The sequence below is a fragment of the Heterocephalus glaber genome, unplaced genomic scaffold, assembly GCF_053883595.1.
Source record: "Heterocephalus glaber isolate CG9 unplaced genomic scaffold, H.glaber_assembly_v1.0 deba00001447, whole genome shotgun sequence".
NCBI classification, from domain to species: domain Eukaryota; kingdom Metazoa; phylum Chordata; class Mammalia; order Rodentia; family Bathyergidae; genus Heterocephalus; species Heterocephalus glaber.
The window spans coordinates 4,259,084-4,279,417 of NW_028258299.1; the positions used below are offsets into that span (position 1 = coordinate 4,259,084).

A 20,334-nucleotide genomic window follows, 5' to 3' on the forward strand; every position below is an offset into this window, starting at 1 on the left:
CCCGCAGACGTGACCGCAGTGACCTTCTGCCTCTCTGTGGTGGATGCAGCTTTTCTTTCTAGAAAATGCAAGGTTCTTTCTGTTTGTTCTTTTAAAACATCCCAGGAATGGCCATCCTACTGTTAGCCTTTAGCAACTGGGCAAGCATTTTCCTAAGGTTCTGTGGTTGCACTGAATAGATGAGTTTGCCTGGCATTATCTGAGACCTGTGACAGCTGAGGCCCAAATGGGAACGAATCAGGTACTTAGCTTGCTGGAGAAGGAGAACTGTAATGCTCCTCTGTATCTGGCGGAGATCTAAATGCAGGCAATGAATCAGGAGCATTTGGGCCCGGTGACTAGCTCTTCCATTGGTCTGTTCTTAACATAGTCATCTAGCGTCTGTGTTAAACTTATTTATTTCCTAATGCTGGGTGACGGATTAAAAGATGTGTAGAAGACCCTTCTACAAGAGATAAGATATTGCAGCCCGCCATAGCACCCCAGCCTCTTTTTGCTTCCTCTCTCAGTTTCTGCTATTATTCAGTGCAGAGCTCAGCCCCCCGCATCATATATCCTGATTAGTTTGTGGATGTTACTAAGGGGATGTTTTTTAAGCCTATCATTGACACATTGAATTCATTAGGTACCAAATCCACAAGCAAATTTTGGCTGGCCATGAAACACGGCTAATCTAGGGAGCTGCAATAAAAGGTGAAAAATTATTTGCCAGCAAATGTGGAATATTGCTTTTTTTTTTTTTCTGTAGAGACTTTTACTGGTCTACGATATCTTTCTTCATAAATTTTTCTTCTGCTTGGTTCTCTTGGTAACTTAACCATTTGTTGTTTCCAGACCGCAGAATGGCTCAATGATACTCTACAACAGGAAGAAAGTGAAATACAGGAAAGATGGGTATTGCTGGAAAAAGAGGAAAGATGGGAAAACGACCAGAGAGGACCACATGAAACTCAAGGTCCAGGGAGTAGAGGTAAAGAGCAGAAAAGGTTCTCTTGTCCCCAAATGTCATTTCCGGGCTGCAATGGAGGATGGAATTGCTTGGGAGTAATTTGATGCCAGTCACCTCTGTCAAAAGAATATTTGCTTGTTAAGATCCTGGTGTTCGCTTGTTTCCCTGATGTTCTACCCAATAGGGACAGCCGTGAGAATTCCCAGTGTCACTGGGGGGACCTGAAGCCTGACTTTTCTTGGGAGTCACTGATGTTTGGACAGGGATTTGCAAGGCGCCTGCAGAATTTCTTATTGTATTTAAAACAGAAGATCCTCCGGTGCAGTGAGAGTTGGCACGTGTCAGGGCGGAGGGGAGATGGCTTGAGGAGCTTCCCTCTGGAGGTGCCCCAGCCTCCTCTATTGAGCTGGTGCCCCCCAAGCTAGGCTTCCCTCCTGCTAGGAAAGATCTTCCATCTCCCTCTAGGTGTTTCAACTTCAGTCCAGGCTCAAGATAATTAGATAGCATCACAGAATGTGCATGAGTCTTCCAGGGCTGGGGTGGAGCTGGCATCTGCAGAAGCGTCTTGGGATCGTGGGCACAGTGGGGTTTTGTCCCCAGATGCAGCCTGGTTTCCTTGCTACCACTCTAGCTCTCAGCCAAGGGCAGCCCCGGAGAAATTCCCTCCCTCCTGAGGCCCAGCGTTTGAGCGTCTGAGCCTGGTGTGGCAGTGGTAGAGGCATAGACCCAGCACCTGCTTCTCTGCATTCCCTAGTGGGTCTTCCTCCAGGAGTGTGGCAAGGGGTGTCTTGGGCCAGGAGTGGAAGCCGGCTTGGGATGCACCTGGTGTCTCAAACCGGTCAAAGAGAAACCCTGGTCCGCCCTACAGGTGTGCCGAGTTCTGGCATGCCACAGTGGCGGTGCGGACTGCAAGCCCACTTGAGTTCTGTGTCTGCCCTTCCACACTGACCTTCTCTGTAACATACTTCGTCATTCTGATTTTTTCTGTGTTAATCATATGCTCTTGTGGCTGTTAAAAATAGCATCAAATGGCTTTTATTACATTATCCCACTGAGAGAGAGAACTTTTGTTTTACGTGCCTGTGGGTTTTTTATACCCAATAACAATGGTGTATGATGAACAAAGAGAAGCCCCCATCTGAGGAATTCCAGGTCCCTGTGCTCTCCTATGCCCAGCGTCTGCACAGCATGGTTTAATTGACTGCATGGAACATTAAAATGCAGATTACCTGACGTGCTGCTCAGATGCACCTCTAGGACTGCGACCAGGGATGACGCTATTGGATTAGCCATCTTCACAGGGAGCCGAGGAGGACGAAGTTTGTCCTTTGGGGGAGCACCCTCAACTCCCCAAAGGAAGAACAGGTAGAGGATGAAGGAGAGTGGGTGAGGCCCAAGGAGGAAGAGGCTGCTGACGCTGGCACTGACGGGGCCTGCAGGAATTCACACTAAAACTAGGCACACAGCCCCTGTGCCTACAGGCCTCTGGTATATTTCATCTTTAGTAATACGTAAATCAGGAACTCCTGGTTGTAAGTAACAGCAGGGTAGAATTCGTCCTCAGCAGCAGCTTGGAAACCCAGAGAAAAAAAGCCACAGTGTTCATTTTCTTCCCTCATGTTATAAATTAGAATTGTCACTGGACGGAATCAGAATGATGGATGGCTATTTTTAGGTCATATTTATGTTTGGAGTTATTTGCAGCTCTCACACTTACAAGCTGCAGTCTGGCCCCTCCAGACAGGGAGGAAGGAGGAGTGCAGAATGCCGGGGGTGGGGTATCCCCACCCCTGCAGGGCCATGTGGGAAGTGGGGCAGGAGGACACTTAAGATGCCTCGGCCGATGACACTAGGAGCTTCACTTCCAGATTCTTACAGAGGGAGGCCATGCATTGTCCCCGATGACCCAGGAAATACTGATTGCTTATCTGCTTTAGTAAGGCCACCTGGCATCCCAGAGGAAGCAGGGGCCATGTTCCCTGCCCCAAGGACCGATGATCAGGTTGAGGTGACAGCCCTGTCTGTAGATGCAGGTCACAAACAGTGCTGAGAAGCATAGAAGCCGGAGCTTGTAGAAAAAGTGTCCTGGGAGTCCAGCGTGTGCTGTAGGGATCAGCTGTTTGTGTTTCCTGTTGATGTAAGCTACACTCTTAAAGTTGGGGAGGATCACATGTGAGTGCATATTTGCATGTGTGTACTTTACATGTTTCTTCCTTTCTCCACTCTGTTGATGTTTAGATCTCGCTCATCCTGTTTAACAGCTCTGTGATATTCCTCTGCCATAAACACTTGAGCTATTCCCCTGGGGTGAACTTCTCCACCTCTCCCAGATCTCCAGCCTTTTTAATCCCGTCTTCTTGCACATGTAAGCAGCCCGGAACAGGAATTGCTGCTGGGTTCTATGGTACAACCAGCTTCAGTTTGGCTAGATGGTGCCAAATCTCTCCACTGGCTGTACCAATCACATGCCCGCTGGCTCTGAAAATTTCCGCCCACCCTGCCTCTCACATGCTGACTGAGAAAAGATGGTACCTGATCCAACTTGGATTTGAGTTTTTCTTAATTATTAGCAGGCATAGGCACCTCCTTTGGTTAATGGGAGTCTTTTGCAGGGAATGTTCTCCTGTGGGTATGGAATTTTAAATAGCCCTGAGGAAGGTCTTTTCAGCCTGCAGATCTCAGGCACATTGCTCCTGCAGTAGCTCTGGTCTGGCCCCGGGTGGGCAGAGTTTCCCACCCGGAAAAATTGCATCTCACAGGAGGAAGGGGGGGCAGCTCACAGCCTGCTTCCTCTGTCAGTGCCTGTGATCAGGCAGCTCCCACTGCCCGGCACCTGCATTGCCCTGAGCGCGGTGCCCACCAGCCGCCCCTGCAGGAGAGGTTAGCTGGTCTCCACAGGGGCTGGAGGTTGTGATTGTTCTATCGCTGGAGCTGAGCTGCCTTCCTTAGTTCAAGGGTGTGATGAAGGTATTTGGATGTAGCGTTTAACATATCACTTGCTCTAAGCCTCCCCTCAGGGCAGGAGAACTTGTGGCCCTGTGGTGGAAGGAGGAATGCTCCACAGTGGAGCTTCTTTGGGGGGGGGCGGTACCGGGGATTTTGTTCGGAGATTGGAGCCCTTGGTGCACACTGACTTCCCAGCCAGGCATGGGGCGGGGGCTGATGCTCCCGGAGCTGCTGAGCTGCTAGGTCCATGATTAGTTGTGCTGTCCGTGAGCTGGGAGAAGCCAGCTCGATAAGGTGTCCAAGGATGATGACGACTGGCAGGGAAGGAAGGAAAGGTGGTCGAGATATCAGTGTTTCTCGAGATGAAATCTCAGAGGACCTAACGTGGGTGCCACTCCCACGTGTCTGGTGTTGCACAGGCAGGGAGCACTTGAGGGGAGCTGAGGGGGTTCCCTGAGAGCAGAGAGCCAGCTTGGAGCATCGCTGAGCCTCCAGGACCCTGGGAGCCCTGGTCACATGGGCCAGGTGACATCACTGGGGCTGAGGTTGATCTCTGAGCAACCCTGGAAGATTTCTCTCAAGTTCACAGCATTTTCCTCTGTCCCCGGCAGCTGGCAAGGCTACCCTGATTCTGGGCTTCACCATTCTCCTGAGGCTGGCTCTCTGATCCCCCACCAACCCCATGCCTTTGCTACTGAGTCCCCCAAACAGGTGGGAACTCCCCCCTTAGTGCTGGAATGCTCACAGGCTTTGAATCTCCTCTGTGCCAGGCATAGGCCTCCTCCGGTCCTCATAAAACCATCCGTGCAAAGTACACACAATTAGACCCATTTCCGAGATGGAGCGATCGAGCCACAGAGAGGGTTTCTCTGGCCCCACCTCATGACACGGGTCAGAGGCATGCTTGGCTCTGAATGGAGCTTGTGCCCTTGCCCTAGACCAGCAGCCCAGCACCTGGGTGGGAGTCTGTGGACTTTCAGGTCACAGCCTGTGTTTGATCACCACACCCATTCACTAGCCCGACACTGGGTGTTTCCTACCTGCTCCCGTGGTGGCAGACGCTGAGGGTGCTGGGGTGTGCAGAAGAGCAGACCCACCCCAGTCTCATGGGGGCAGAAAATCAAGCATGCAGCCCCATGAGGCTCTGCTGGGAGATTTGCAAGGCCCTGTGTGGAGTACTCAGTGGCGGGGGAGGCAGACTCGGCCTTAGGAATGACATGGATGGGAGGGAGCAGGGTGTGGCAGAAGCCAGGGGGCAACAGGGTAGGGGTGGGAAGCGCCAGTGAGTGGTGATAGAATCTGCGGAGAAGCAGCTCGTGGCAGCGAGGTGATGTATTTAGCCCTCTCCACACCGGAGCCTGCTGGGGATGCGGGGCTCTGACTGTGAATGCACACATGCGTGTGTGTGTGCGTGTGGCTGGGGATCAAAACCAGGGCTTCACGTGCGCAGGCTAGGCAAGGGCTCCTCCGCCTGACTGCAGCCCAGCCCTGCCTGTCCCGAACTTCAGATGTGCCTGTGTGCGTGGCCTTTTGGGGCAGCGACCCTCCTGGTACTGAGGCTGTCAGTGCTGCTGTGCCAGCTCGGAGCGAGGCTGCTGCTCACAGAGCCTGCCCTGTGGTGCTTCGAAGGGACCCCCTGGTCTGGACCATCTCCGAGTGGAAATACCAGTCCATCACCCTGATCATAATTTTCAGATATGGAAAGAAAGTTTAGTTTTGCTGACCTTTTTGAGCTGCCTAAAGAGTGAGGAGTTTCTCTGACTCCTCCCTGAACTGCCTTGAAGCTCAAAGCTCAGCATGAGCACAGAAGAAGCAGCGGTAACAAGGTTATGTTTTGGGACTCGGCCTCATTAGAATGATGTCCTTTATTCGGGCACTTAGGCCCCATATTAAAAAAAAAAAGCACCTCTTTTAAAAGTAGGAATGATATTGTAGTTACTGCATTAGGAATTAACAGGGCATGAAATAACTGTCTGCCTTGTGGCCATGCCAGATCATTTTAGCTCTGCTTGCAGCCACAAGATAAATAGGCATCTTGCTTGCAGCTGATGGGAAATGTTTTAAATAGCCAGTCACAAACATGCGTGGTGCCCGGATCAGGCCTGGAAAGTGGCAATGAGTAGATATGGAGGAAGCAAGTTGGCTAATGAAAAGACGGAGCAGCAGAGGCCCCGAAAGGGGCCAGAGGCCTATGAGCTGGCACATGAATTTTTCAGAGACTTTTCTTTTACTGTAAGTAAAATAACGTATCTTGTCTGTGGATATTTTTGTGTCCTCCATGCCCCTTCAGACTCAGCATGAGCCCCCAGGGTTCCTTGCTCAGAACCCAATTCTCCCCATGGTGTTTAGGTCCGCCCAGTCCTAGCTTTGTGACTTCTGCCTCTTCCACAGTCCTGCCCCGATGTTTTCCAACTGGAAGCAGCTTTCTTTAATTGCTGTAGCATTGTGTCTGTACCTTTCTTACAAAGTATTCACTTTGAATTTATTTCAGCTTGTTCAGTGCAATAAAGACACATTATTTGGTACCTTGTGTATGCAGAAGCCCGCTAACTTGGTAGCCTGTTAAATGTAGGATGTAGAGAGGAAAATAAAAGTGATCCTGCCAGCAAAACATACTTTGCTCCAGTGACCAGCTTATGAATGGAAGTTTTAGGATGTTGAGTGACCTTGCTGTCCCCCTCTGAGGGCAGCTCTGGACCAGTACCCAGGGCCTTGTCCTAGGCAGTGAGAGCCACTGAGCATCTGGAATGCATCCAATCCTGTGATACAGCCATGACAGATGTTTTGTCATCATTGGTTGCTCACCTGGACCCTGAGTCCACATCTTTGATTCCAAATCCAGAGCTGTCCATCCTGTCCGGCTGCAAGTGGTGTAACAAAGGTGTCGCACGACATCTCCGGTGGAGGGAGCCGGTCTGTCCCATGGCACCCATGCCATCTCCCACAGTTCTCCTCGGACTTATAGTCTCTGAGGTTTTGTACAGCATTCTGCTGGTACGTCAAAGTCACAGCTCAATTTCCACTTACCTGGATATGTTCTGATAGAACCATTCAGGAGCTCAAATCCACAGTCCTTCCTTAACTGCTAATTACCAAGCATCCCTGCTGATGCGTCCCTACCCAACTGTTAGAATTAAAATGTTAGGTAATAAATAATTATAAACCGGCCATATTTTGAAGCAGCAGAAGCTTCCCTTTCTGGTCCATTCAGCTGAGTTCAGGAGGCCCAGCATGGAGAAGGGCTTGCCTCTCTTCCATCTTGGTCCTCTTGGGGCACTATAACAAAATGCCGGACGCTGGGTAGTGTACACCCAGACATTTGTCTCTCACAGGTTTGGACCTGGATGTTCAAGGTTAAGGGACAGGTGAATCAGTGTCTGGCGAGGGTCCACTTCCTGGTTCTCAGGCGACACCTTCTCCCTGTGTCCTCGCATGGTGGAGAGAGGAGGGCACTCTCAGGGGTCCTGTTGTTTAGGGCAGTCATCCACGTGCAAAGCCCCACACTCAGGATCAAGACCCTGCTCCTTACTATTGCACTGGGTGTTAGTTTCCAACGTACGCATTTGTGGGGGCCACAGGTTCTTATCCTGCAGCCCCTTTCAAGGTCTACTCCCCCCTCACTACAGCCAAACAACACAGCAGCAGTGGTGCTGGCAGCACTTACCGATCTTGTACTGGATGTTTGCGCTGTGCCTGGTGTCACTCATTTCCATGGCAACATCCCCGGTAAGCAGGTACTATTACAAGTTTTTAAAAATCCTATGTTTTCAAAGTACCTGGGAATAGTTTAATTATAAAAATAAATAAGATTCAAGTAAGGTTCTATCTAACAATACCATGAGCTAAAATACATCCTCCACTTAAAAAGCCAAACAAAATTTTAGGTCACATTGTTATTAAAGCTTTCTTTTCATGAGGAATAAGATCATTCTGCACTGGAGTCCAAAGCCCTGGGATTCTGACTATGAGAATAATCAATTGATTAGATGCCTGATCTATTCAAACTCCTGTCCTCACTCTACATGGGGAACATGAGAAGATGACATGCAGGCTCCTAGCCGTCTACCTCCTCGGGTGGGAGCTGGTCCCCAAGCTCCCTGAACACCCACATACCCTGCTGTCCTCTGTAGATGTGATCTGGCCCAGGTCCAGGTAAAGGCTTTTGTATTCCCACGTGGGCCTTTACTTGGGAAAGAACGAGAGAATACGAGCGTTTTCTTAGGGTAAGGATGTCCCGTGTGTATCTGCCACCCACCGAAGGGATCTCCTGTAATTCCTCTGATAACCTCTGACCAAGACAGAGGTCTCCGTTGAGTCTTCGCAGACAGAGATTTGTCTGCTTTGGGTGCTGATCTCATGGAAGACACCAGGAGGTGCATAGTTTTATCTCCTGCACATTAATGATGCAGGGACAATAATAGACAGGAAGAACTCTGGTCAGTGCTGGGGGAGAAGCTACTCCTGGAAGTTTGCAAGTGAACCCATGTGCTACCTGGGTCAGGGACCCTCTGCTCCTCTGAAAGGTGAGGAGCACTGGGCTCTGGGAACCTGGGGTGCAGCCTTTGCAGCTGCCACCCCGAGGAACCAGGTCTTCTGCCAAGTAGTGTTAGGAGAGAAAGCTTGTCAGCAAAAGACTTGCCAGGAAAACCTTGAAGGAATTGTGATTCTAGTTTCTGCTAGATGACAATATGTCCAGTAAAAGATTTTGCGATGTCCTCTTTTTAAACTTGACTTGAGTCTTAGTAAGCCAGAAATTCCCTGATGGAAGAACAGGGATGGAATATCAACTCGATATGCTGAACTTGCATTTAATTATTATCCTAACAGTCCCTCAACATCACTGCTGATTAACCCACAGGACACGGGTAGAAATTCAAGCATATTCAGTGATGATGTAAACCCTGGAAAACACTGTCCAGCTCGAGACAGCTATTCTCTGCCTGGCCCTTGACCTATGCCAGGCTCAGAGCCAGGTCTCACCTGGGTGCTCAGCGCACTCTGCAGCCTCATCCAGAAGCCGAGAGAGGGGTGTCTTAAGACAGAGCTGTATATTTTCCCCCTCAGTAAAGGACCCGACAGGATTGTTTGTGTTGGGAGAGAATATCTCTGGTCTCCCCTTGACTGAATCCTAAAGCACTGATTCCCCATTGTGGCTGTGCCGTGTGTCCACACGGGGCACCCACGCTCACCAGATGGACCCTAGGGCACCTGTGTCCAGGGGAGTCGCACCCAATGCACCCTAGCTGCCCTGTGCGTCACCCGCAGCGGGAAGGTACAAGGTCCACACACTCCTCGGGCCACAACTCCAGCTGGGTGCTTCCTACACTGCAGCCAAAACCATGAGAATTGTCACTGAGCAAATAGGAGAGGAGACAGCTCTTGACGCAGGGCTGGGCTGAGGTGGCCTGATGGCGACCCGCACAGGTCTGTTTTCTCCCATGTGGTTGTTTAGGTTTGGGGCTGTGGCACGTGTCACATTCGCAAAACCAGATGCAAACCAGATGCAAAGCCAGAACCGTGGGCAGAAAGCAAGGTGCTCATGAAAGAGCTCCACTCAGCTCCTTGTGTTTTTCTCCTTCCGTTTCCCCTTTAATTCCAACACTGAGAAGACTGAGCGGCTACAGGGCCCGCCTCACACCTTTTCCACTCCCGAAGAACCCAAGGCCCACACAGAGACTGCAGAGGTCACTTGGCTCCTTGTGCTTGCAGAGGGCCAGAGATGGGCAGGGTTGGCATCCCCGGGGGCCTTTGGGAACGGGCACGTCAGGCCCAGCCCAGTGACTGCACCCCAGCCCCCGCGTGTTAGTGGATGCCCGCCTGAAGGATTCACACACGCCTCAGTTTAGACAAGTAGGGTCCTGCAAAGGCAGGCAGTTTTAAAATTTAATCTTATTTTGGGCCGGGGATTTAGCTCAGTGGGTCTGGTGCCTGCCTCACAAGCATAAAATCCTGAGTTTGATCCCCAGTACAAAAAAAAAAAAAATTAATCTTATTTTAAACAAAAAAATGGAATGGAAAATTTCACAAGTTGGTCTGTCAGTTCACTACTTGACTCCCAGGACTTTTTAAACGACTCTAACTGAAATCCCTGATTGTACGGTTGGAGCCTGCCATTTCTCATTCTGCCCTTAGAGATGAAATCAGAGAATAGGTTTCTGAATGCAGAGTGAGTGCTCCAACTGATGATGACCAAACAGATCCCACAGCCCAGCCCTCTGTCCTGGGCAAGAGCCCTGTCCTCATATGCTGAGCTAGTTCCTCTGGACGAATTCCCTTCCTGCCCCTTCAGTGTCGTAGCCCAGTGCATGGCTTGGTGCCTTTCAAACATTTTGTGAGTGAATGAATGAATGCTGAATGAATGAATGAACAGGCCAGACAGCAAATACTTTTGGTGTTGTGATCACGCAACCTGCCCTAGTTATTAAACTCTGCTGCTGTGGTGTGAAATCCACAGATGATAGTCTGTGGGAAAGGGTGCGGCTATGTGCCAATAAAGCTTTACTGACAAGACAGGCTGTGCTCTGGTTTGGGACCATGGTGATAGTTTGCCTATTCCTTTTAGGTTATGCAGCAGTTTGTAGAACAAGCGGGGTGCTGCGGGAGCCCGTGATAGTTGGTGGGGGATGATCCAGGACTCACCACCAACCCCTGAAGGCTTTCGGTCCGAGTCCTGGGATGCCCTGGTGGTCCTGTGTGTAGCCTGGTACACTGTTAATACTCAGCTTGTATTTCTTCCCTGAGCTAGTACTTTTGTTCACCATATACTGGGGGAGGTTAGGGTTTCTTCTTTTTCTTCATGTTTAGTGCAAAATGTACACGTAGCATAGGCTTAGTGTCTCATCCTGCCTTGTCCTCAATCTGAAAAGTTAGGCAATATCTCTTGTGAAGGGCAGTTGGGAAGCGGGAGTTGGGAAATGTTCCATTTCTCCTAGAGTGCAAGGCTCTGCTGCGTGGCATTGGGGGAGCACCAGGCACACCTTGGTGACACACTCAGTGTGTGACAGCTGACCCAACGCTGCAGGGCCCGGCTGAGGCCTGGAGTGCAAGGCCTGGGGTGTCACAGCAGGGGAAGGACTCTGGCTACAGCAAGCGCTCGAAAAGGAGCTGGCCAGGCCGGAGGTCCCAGCGTCCCCTGGATAGTGACTGTGGGGAGGGTACAGATGTTAATCCTTCCTGCTTAGGGACTTACATGACAGCACGAGGAAGTGGCAGTGGCTCCTTTTCATCTTCGCTGCCAGTCTACGTAGAGTTTTGTGATGGATGCGCAAGGTAGACATTTATTCCAAGAGTGTAGGAAACGTCAACTCTTTGTGAATTGATTATTTAGAATTTATTTTATTAAATGTTCTAGGTGGCATGTGATAAACTGAACCTCTGCTGGCTTGCAGCTTAATGATTCATGTATCTGAGGTGGTGATAAGGAAATCAAAGACTGGGTCTGCCATTTCAGAGGGAGAATATGGATTATTATTAGATCTGGAATGGGCCTCTCGAGAAACTTCCTTAAGGGAACACATGTATTAATAATTTCTCCTGTATGCAAGAATCCTAATGTTTCACTTACAGAAACATAAATTCCACAGCAAGTGGCTGTGAGCCTCCCCTCCCCTTGCTCCCTTGCATCCTTCACTCCTGGATGGTGGTTTTTAGCCCTTAGTTAGGGTTCCATGTTCGTTGGTATTTCATCTGCACTCTTTGGTTTCCTCACTTCCAGCTTTCAATGCTGCAAAGCTCAGCTGAGGTCTATATCCTCCAGAAGCATCCATGACAGTCTTGAAGCCCAGGATAGTACAGAAAACATCTTAACTTCTCAGAGAGCGCTGAGTGACTGCTGAGCCTCAGCATTCCAACAGGAGCGAGGTAGCTCATGCAGGGGCGGTTCCCCTTCTCAGGTCTTGCGAAGCCAGGCGGCTGTGTATGTACAGCTGGCTCCCGAAAGGCTGCTTTGTGTGCCAGATGACATTCCCAGATGACAGATAACAGCACCTATGCCTTACAGTACATCTCCAGGATATCTGCCTTGTCTGGTAGCTTGAGTTTCAAAATATTCCATGACTTTTTTATTTTTTCCAAAATATCGTCATCTTCTCCATAGGAGACTGAGGGAAACTAAATTGGGAAACCCCAAGACTCTGTATGTGCCCCAAGATTCCTTACCATCCATGCCTACCACTGAAATGAAAGCCTGATCTTTTTCCCAGTGTAATGGCCCAGTGCTTGTGTTTTGCTTAAACCCCCATTTCTTGTGTGCTTTTATACCTAGAATTAGGCCTAACTGTCAGTATAGCGCTGTCTTAAGAGTAGTTTCACAAAAGAGCCTGCCCTGAACCACTCAGCAGTTACTTCTCACAAACAGAATCTGTTTGACTTTCCACACAACCGATCAGTCCACGAGGAAGTGAGTTTTGCTGCTGACCTTTCATTCTTTAATTTCTGTGAAATAGTTAAGTCGTCAATTATAGCCTCCACCGGAAGCAGGCATAACGAGGCTCCCTTGGACTCTTTACAGCTGGTGGCTTGTGTTCTGGTTGTTCTGTTCTCATCAGATTCACGCTTCCCTCTTTCCCTTCATGGGGAGGTCAGCGCGGACGGCAGCCCCATGTCCTTGGCTTTGATCTCTCAACACCCAGCACAGCCGGGGCCCGGTCGATAGTTTCTAAAGATCGAACCCCTGAGTTTCTGGTGCTTGAGGGAGGATGGGCCTTCCCAGCCGTGACGTGGAGCAGGGACTTGTGGCTGGACGCCCAACATCAGCAGCGGGCTCAGGTGCGGGCAGCTTCATTCCTGCTGCCGAACCGACTGCATTTGCCTCTTCCCGGAAGGTGGTGAGGTAACCTTCTTGAAGCAGTTTCCCTCCCCGACTGATGAATGCTTTCAGACAGGACACAAAATGTTGGAAACTGGATGCAGCACGGCATTTGGGCCGTCGTTTTTTTTTTCTCCTTGCACGACACCTGGCAATAAAATTCTCAGGCTAAATCCCAGATGAGTGTGAGCTTCATTATGGATTGAAACTCCATCTCCAACTTTTTAAGCCCTCCAGATGGAAGCATGGTATAAATGTGGAGAGGCTGAGGAGGGGAAATGAAAATAAATGCACTAAGAAATAAAGAATCTGTTTTTTATACTTTCTTTTGCAAAGAGCGTTCACGATGACATATTGTGAATGGACTGAATTATAACAAAAAACAGAAATGAAACTAAGCTCGGGGGTACGAAGAGCAATTGTTACACTTACTTTAACTGATATAATGCAGCGCCACGCTTTTTACACTCAATTAGTTTGCACATTGTGTTGGACACAAACCAGAATGTAGAACATTTTTGGGTTTTGTTTTTACATGATTAAGGAAGATGAGGTGAAATAAATTCAGTAAATTACCCTCGGTTCCATTTTGGTCTGAGATGTCTGTGTTGTGTTGCTCCTCACCCCTGGTGTTGAGGAGCAAGCCTTGCTCCTCTGGTGGAAGGACGGGGGCTGGCAGAGCCCCCACCAGACCTCTGCTGCCACACAACGTCGTCCTTCCCCAGGATCCGTTGGTTTTCAGTGCGAGTCCCCCTCCCGCGTTAGGGCCATCTTTTGCAGCATAAAAAGGGTTACAAATCGGAGAGGGTTGCCTTTGGTTCTTGCCCGATTTTGTGCCTTGACTATCAGAAAAGAAAAGCAGAGGCGACGGAGGTTCCCAGATGTCAGCGAGCATTTCGGCAGCAGAGGTATCACCAAGGCTGCGGATTTCAAGGTCCTCATGTAATTCATTTTGCTTAATTATCCTCCCTTGCATTTTTAATGCTCTAATGTGGTAATATTGAGAACTGCAGTGTATAAATACGCGCTGGTCTTTTCAGTGTGCGGTGGATGGGGAGTTGTGGGTTGACAGAGCCCGGAGCTGACCGACCGAGGCACCGTGCCCGGTGGCTTTTTGGTGGCGGCTCCAGCTCTCTGCTCCAGGCCTTCACCGCGGGTGACAGGGACCAGTGTTTCCAGACTTCCTTGTGCAGCCGTGTCCCTGGGCCCCTGGGCGTTCTGATTTGGTTGGTCTGGGGAGGGAAGGGAACGCAGGATGTGTTTTTATAGCAAGTGGCCGGGCAAAGACAGTGCTCCTGGTGCCGCAGATTCTACTGGAGTCATGAGACGGGAAGATATCGGGGAGTTCAAATGACGTCAGCTCTCTCCCCCGGCTCTGATCAGTGAGTACCCCGTACTAGTACTCGCTGGAAACAACAGCACCTGCAGTGCGGCAGGTTCTCGATGCCTGCACGGCAGATTCCTCCCGGCCCAGAAGGTGTGGCCCGGCCCTGTACCACTCCTGCCTTTTCAAAAGATCACCCTCATTTCATTCCTGCAAGGGAAATTCACCCCAGCGTGGGACACTCAGTGATGGCATGTTTGATATTCCAAACCACAAACACTAATAAGAAAACAATAGGAGAAACCAATTATAATTATTTTTTACTCCAAAAAGCACATCAAATAAATAATGCAGTTTATGTTACTTCTAGAAAATGCAGCAGCATTAGTTAATTTACATAAATTATACAACTCATTATCTTTGTTTGTAAAAAGCCTTAGCAATATTTTGGCTTATGGATCAAAAAGCAAGGGAAATATCCCAGATTTCAGCTCAGGCTGTTTTCTGCTTTTTTCCTGCAGTCACCTTTTTATTTATTTACAGAGAAAGTGTCTGCCTGCCGGGCCTCCCTAAGAGCACTGCCCTTTCCTCGTGATGAATGGGTTGGCTCACATTCACCTTTTGTTTATAAAAAGCCAAATAAATACAAGTGAATTAATCCAAGTGGCAAGAGCAGGCTCAGAGTGATGAGCTGGCCTCCTTCTGCTGAGTGCACTCGGGGAGCTGCTGAAGGGACTTTGGGGACGAGCAGGGCCTCCTGGGAGTTCTCAGGGCTGCTGGGGCTGGGAGCTCAGGCCCCTCCTCTGGACATGTTACCTGCAAGCAGCAGACTCCCTGCACCCTCCAGGCCACAGTCAACAGCCACGTGTGGCTGTGGAGCACCTGGGATGGGACTTGTCCCACGGGGACAGGTGATCAGTGCCAAACCCACACCTGGTTCCCAAGACTTAGTATGAAAAAGCAGTGTTAGTAACCCGTGGATGTTTTTATCGATTCCATGTTGAAATTATACTTTATACATATTGGCTACATAAATTACGTTATTAAAATCAGTTCGGCCTAATTCTTGTTTTGCCTTGTGGTTGCCGCTGTCATGGAGGCTGGTATCATCTAGCGGGTCTAAGGAGGAGGCTGGAGGCCTGGATGGCGCTTGACTGTGGCTGTGATTTAGGCGGATTCCGATCCCTCTCCCAGCCCTGCATCAGGCTCTGACTCCCAATCAGAAGCTTAGGATGCGGAGCAGTGGAAAGGGAAGGTCTTGTTTGACGGTTTGATGGAGGTTTGAAGGGCACACGGGAGAACAACATGATATAAGAAAATTGAGCTCTTTTCCCTCAACAGCGCTTGGCTGTTGCTTCGCTTAAATATTAAAGCTTTGCCAGTGGATGGAGGTGCCCAGGCCCCAGCCTGTTTCCGAGGGGAAATGGGTGAATCCTAAATTCTCCTCCTCACTTATGCAGATCCAGTAGGATGGCAAGATCCACAGAGCTGGGTGTGCTGCTGCAGGAGGGAGGGTTTGTGAAATTTCAGCTGTGGGCAGACCTGGCTGTGCCCAGACCTGGCCGTGCCCAGACCTGGCCGTGCCCAGACCTGGCCGTGCCTTCTGGGGAGCCTGGACTTTGGGCGTGAGTGTATTCAGGGTGCGCCCAAGGGACCTCTGGGCTTCTGCGTGGCAGAGCTGCTGTAGGCATAGCCTGGGACCCTGCAGCTTTACTTCCTAACGCTTGGGAGGCCAGAGACTAAGATTTCTGCCACTGCTCAGGTGACAATCAATTATTTAATCTCTCCATCCATCCATTCATTCGAGAGACGTGAGTGCAGGTGCTTTGCTAGGAAGATCCGACTTAGTGACTGCATGGTGGGGTGGGGACAGAGGGGACAGGGGAAGCAGGGGACCCTCAGGGGCCCTGGGAGGAGGCGGAGGGAGGGGCAGAAGGCTGACACCCAGACGCCAGCTCCAGCCTCAGTGACTCAGGAGGGCCTGGAATGGGGACATTTGACCTGGGGCAGGGCATTCTTAGGGGACAGGATGTGTCACCCAGAGGCCAGAAGCTCCTGGGCTGTTGTACTGACAGAAAGGGACCCGGGCCTTCAGAGCAGCAGACAAGGAGAGAGCAGTGAGGTGCAGCTAGAGGGGCCAGCGCCAGTGCCCAGCTAGGGCGAATTTCAGATTCTGGTCCAAGGGCCACAGGAAACCATCGACAGGATCATAGCAGGAGTCTGGGAGGCAGTGGGAAAGTTCCAAATGGGAAAGTGCATCCTGTGCCAGGTGACACTGGACGTGTCTGTTGCTTAGGCCTCTGGGTGTTGGTTCCTTCATCTCTGGAGTGGAGGGCCTGGGGAAGAAAGGAAAGTTGGGCAAAGTGTTCTCTAAGGTTCCTGAGTATTTAGAGTGCCATGGCGGCCGGGAGAGCGCTCAGTAGCTCACTGTCTCAGTGTTTTCTCTTCTTGGCACTGAGCCACCTTCGTGTCCCCTGGGACCTATTCCTGGCATTTCTCTGCAGCCTTCAGCTTTCATATCTGAGATTCTGTGGCCCCCTAAGGCACAAGGAGGCAGAATGCTCCTTGACTGTGCACAGGAACCGCAGCCAAGTGCCGAGGTGTTCACTGGCAGGTCTGGGGTGAGAACCTGGGTGTCTGTAATTTCTTAGGTGCTGACTGGGTGATTGATTCTGCACATTGGCTAGATTGGAGACTGCAGCTTGTGTCTCTATTAGGGGACAGGAAAGACCCTTAGCCAGAGGCTCTGTGACAGTGTACCAGATGCCTGAGACACACACGGCTTCCCAGGACCACCCCAAGTTCAGATGTCCAGATCTACCATCAGAGTGGGTCTTAGTCCAGAAATTATGACTCATCACTCTGCACATGGGAGATCTACCACACCCTACAGAATACACAGACCCCTGACAGACAGAGGGCCTTCCTGGTAGATTCTTGTCATACACTGCTATGTTATTTGCTGAGAAGACTAAGGGATTGGTTGTCATAAGTGCTGCTAATGAAGATTTGGGACTGGGCTTACAAGGAGCATGTCTAATGCATATTCCCTGTCCCCTCCCTGCCTCCACTGAGTGTCTGTGTAAAACTTAAGAGCCCCAGGGATGGAGCTGAGTGTGAACCCCATCTCCCCTTGCACATCTCCAAAAATATCCCAAGACCTCTAATGACCATGGCAGTGGGACTGGCAGAGAACTGACCATCCTATCCAAACCAGCTGAAATGTGGACAGGCTGCAACACCAGCCTTAGGAGCTGGGCAATGGGCAGCACTGGGCTGTGAGATCTGCAAGGAGAGAAAGGGGCTCTGGCTTTCTGGACAGAGGCATTTTCCAGACAGCATGTGGATGTATGTGAGCAAGCAGAGCCCAGTGGTCCAGCCACATGGAAGAGATGGAGACTGAGGAGCGGAGTCTGAGGAGTGGAGACAATGGGTGTTTGTAGAGCAGAGTCCTGGAGCCTACTGAGAAGGGAACTCAGCAGAGAGATCAGGTCCCCTGGAGTCCGTGGCTAAATACTGAGCTCCACAAGTTTGGTCAAAAACAACCAGTGGGAGCTGAAAGCTGAAATCTGAGCTCACATAGAATAGGGAGAAGCTCAAGTTCAGATCAGACCCTGTGAAGATATGCTCATGAATACCTAGGTGTCCAGCAGAGACTCCTGAAGGAGCATACCATAGTGATGGGGCTAAGCTCTCCCTGCAGTGAAGACCACCCTAGGCCACCCTGACAGCAGTACCACAGACTTCCTGGGAGCCTGCTGATCTGCAGGGGCTCCAGGAGGCTGACAAGACAGAATTCAGCACTATTTCAAGTCAGACAACAAAATCCACACTGAATGTATTATTTACTGTGCCCCAAACTCAAAAAAAGGTTATTAAACATGAAAGAAACATGAAAATATGGCCTACATACAGGAGAAAAATCAGTCAGTAGAAATGGAGCCCAAATAACACAGATGTGGAATTGAAAGGCAAGGACTCTAAAACAGACAATGTAAACATCTTCAATATAAAAATACATACATATCCTCAATTATTTAAAGGACAAGACAGAGTGAAGAAAGGAACAAATAGAATTTTTAGAGTTAGAAAATAAAATCTGTAAAGTGGAATTTTCATCTATACCACAGACTTAGCATCCTGAAACAAAACAGGCAGCGATCATCCATGGATTCCGAGGGTCAGAAGCCAGCAGGGCTCAGTGGAGTCCTCTACATGAGCACCTCCCACAAGGCTGAAGTCTGAGTGCTGACCAGGGCTGAGGTCTCATCCGAAGGCTCAGTGGAGGAGAATCTGATGCTAAGTTTTCTTGGTTGTTGTAAGAATTCCATTTCTTGCCTGATCTTGCATCAGGGACTTCATTTCTTAGCTGGAGCCTACCAGAGGCCACCTTCATTACTTGGCCACATGGACCTCTCCAACATGGCAGCTTGATTCATCACAGTGTTCAAGCCACAAACACTACAGAGAGGATTTGCTGAGGGGCAGGGGATTTAGCTCAGTCGTTCTGGTGCTTGCCGCGCAAGCGCAAGGTCCCGAGTTCGATCCCTGGTACCAAAACAAAACAAAACAAACAAACAAAAAAACCAGAGAGGATTTGCTAGCAAGACTGAAGTCACCATTTCTTACAACCTACTTACAGAAGTGACATCCCATTTATCTTTGATGCATCCCATTGGTTAGAAGCAAGTCACTAACATGCCCACAATCAACAGATTGGAATTACACAAAGGGACAAATACCAGGAGTTAGATTTCACTGGGAGCATCTTAGAGTCTGGCTGTCACAATGGGCTTAATAGAAGATTAGACAGAGTATTGAAAAAGGATCATTGAATCTGAACATAAAGCAATAGGAGCCATTCAAACTGAAAGATCCAGGGAAGAGTCTTAATGAACTATGGACCAGTATCAAACTGTTCAGGATCAAACTCAACAGTATCTGAAAAATATCATATCAGATCTACTGTACATATATAACTGGAGGCCTACACATGGAGAAGGGGCAAAAGGATTTGGAAGAAATATAAAGATTTTTCCAAATTTGATGAAAACTAGGATCACAGATTTCTAGATGCTCAATGAACCTGAACACAAAGCAGAAAAATACAAAGAAAAGAACATTCAGAAATATAATCAAATTGCTGAAAATCAGCAACAAAGAGGAAATCTTTTAATTAGACAGATAAAAGAGACATTTTACCAAAAAAAAAGAATTATTGCTGATTGCCTATCATAAACATTGAAAACTAGAAGACAACAAATTTTTAAATTGCTAAAAGGAAAAAACTCTCAACCTAGAATTCTGTAGCAGTGAATATATTCTTCAAGAATAAAGGTAAAGACATTTTTGGACAGAAAGCTGAGGAATGTATTGCTTGCAGACTGAAACTACAAGACATGTTAAAGGCAACTCCTCAAGCTGAAAGAACATGTTATAGATGAAAATTCATATTTTTACAAAGGAACAAGAAGTACCCAAAATTGTAACTATATGGGTAAATTGAAGGTATCTTCCTTCTTGGCTTTTAAATTTTTCCTCTAGAATATAATTGCCAAAAAATTGTATGAAAGTTATTCTAAAGGCCTGTATAAAATATAAAAATGATCTCAAATAATAACCCAACCACCCATTGCAGGAAATTAGAAAAAGAAAAGCAGACTAAACCCAAAATGAGCCAAAGGAAGTCATTATGGTCTGGATGACTTACATTGAAGTCCAGTGTAGCTGTATTTGGAGATGAGCCTCCAAGGAAATAATTACAGTTAAACAAAGTCATATGAGTGGGGCTCTGATCCCATAGGATTAGTGCCCTTTTAAGAAGAGACAAGGGAGGGTTTCTTCTTTCCCTGTAAACATGTGCCAAGGAAAGAACATATCAAGTAGGTGCTCATGTGCAAGTTGGGAAGATTACTTTCTGCAGAAGTCATACTTGCTGACATCTTGATTGTGGACTTCTAGCCTTCAGGACTGTGAACAAATAAATACCTGTTGTGTAGGCTTCTCAGTCTGTGGCATAATGTTATAGCAGCCTGAGCAGACAAATGCAGAAAGAAATATAAAGATCAGAGTAGAAATAAATGAAATAAATAATAAATAAAACAGTAGAGACAAATCAGTGAAACTAAAAGCTAGCTTTTTAAAATGATTCACAAAATCAAGAGAGAGAGAAAGAGAGAATATAAAATGGTGACCCTGATGTAGAAAAGATTGATGGCTCCTCAAAATCCTAATTTCCATTTCCCCCAGCAGTTCCCCTCACAGGTATTTACACACAAAGAAAATGAAAACGTGTTCTCAGCAAAACTG

The 20,334-nt window shown here is 48.7% G+C and overlaps 1 protein-coding gene across 15 annotated transcripts in view; it reads left to right on the plus strand.

The window, feature by feature from the left end:
• Camta1 (calmodulin binding transcription activator 1) overlaps positions 1 to 20,334 on the plus strand; it is a 777,226-nt gene that overhangs the window by 402,537 nt on the left and 354,355 nt on the right. For all 15 annotated transcript variants that reach the window (XM_021243596.2, XM_021243595.2, XM_021243599.2 and 12 more), the window contains one exon: positions 835 to 970. In XM_021243596.2, the coding sequence (XP_021099255.1) occupies positions 835 to 970 (136 nt within the window). The remainder of the gene's footprint in view (positions 1 to 834; positions 971 to 20,334) is intronic.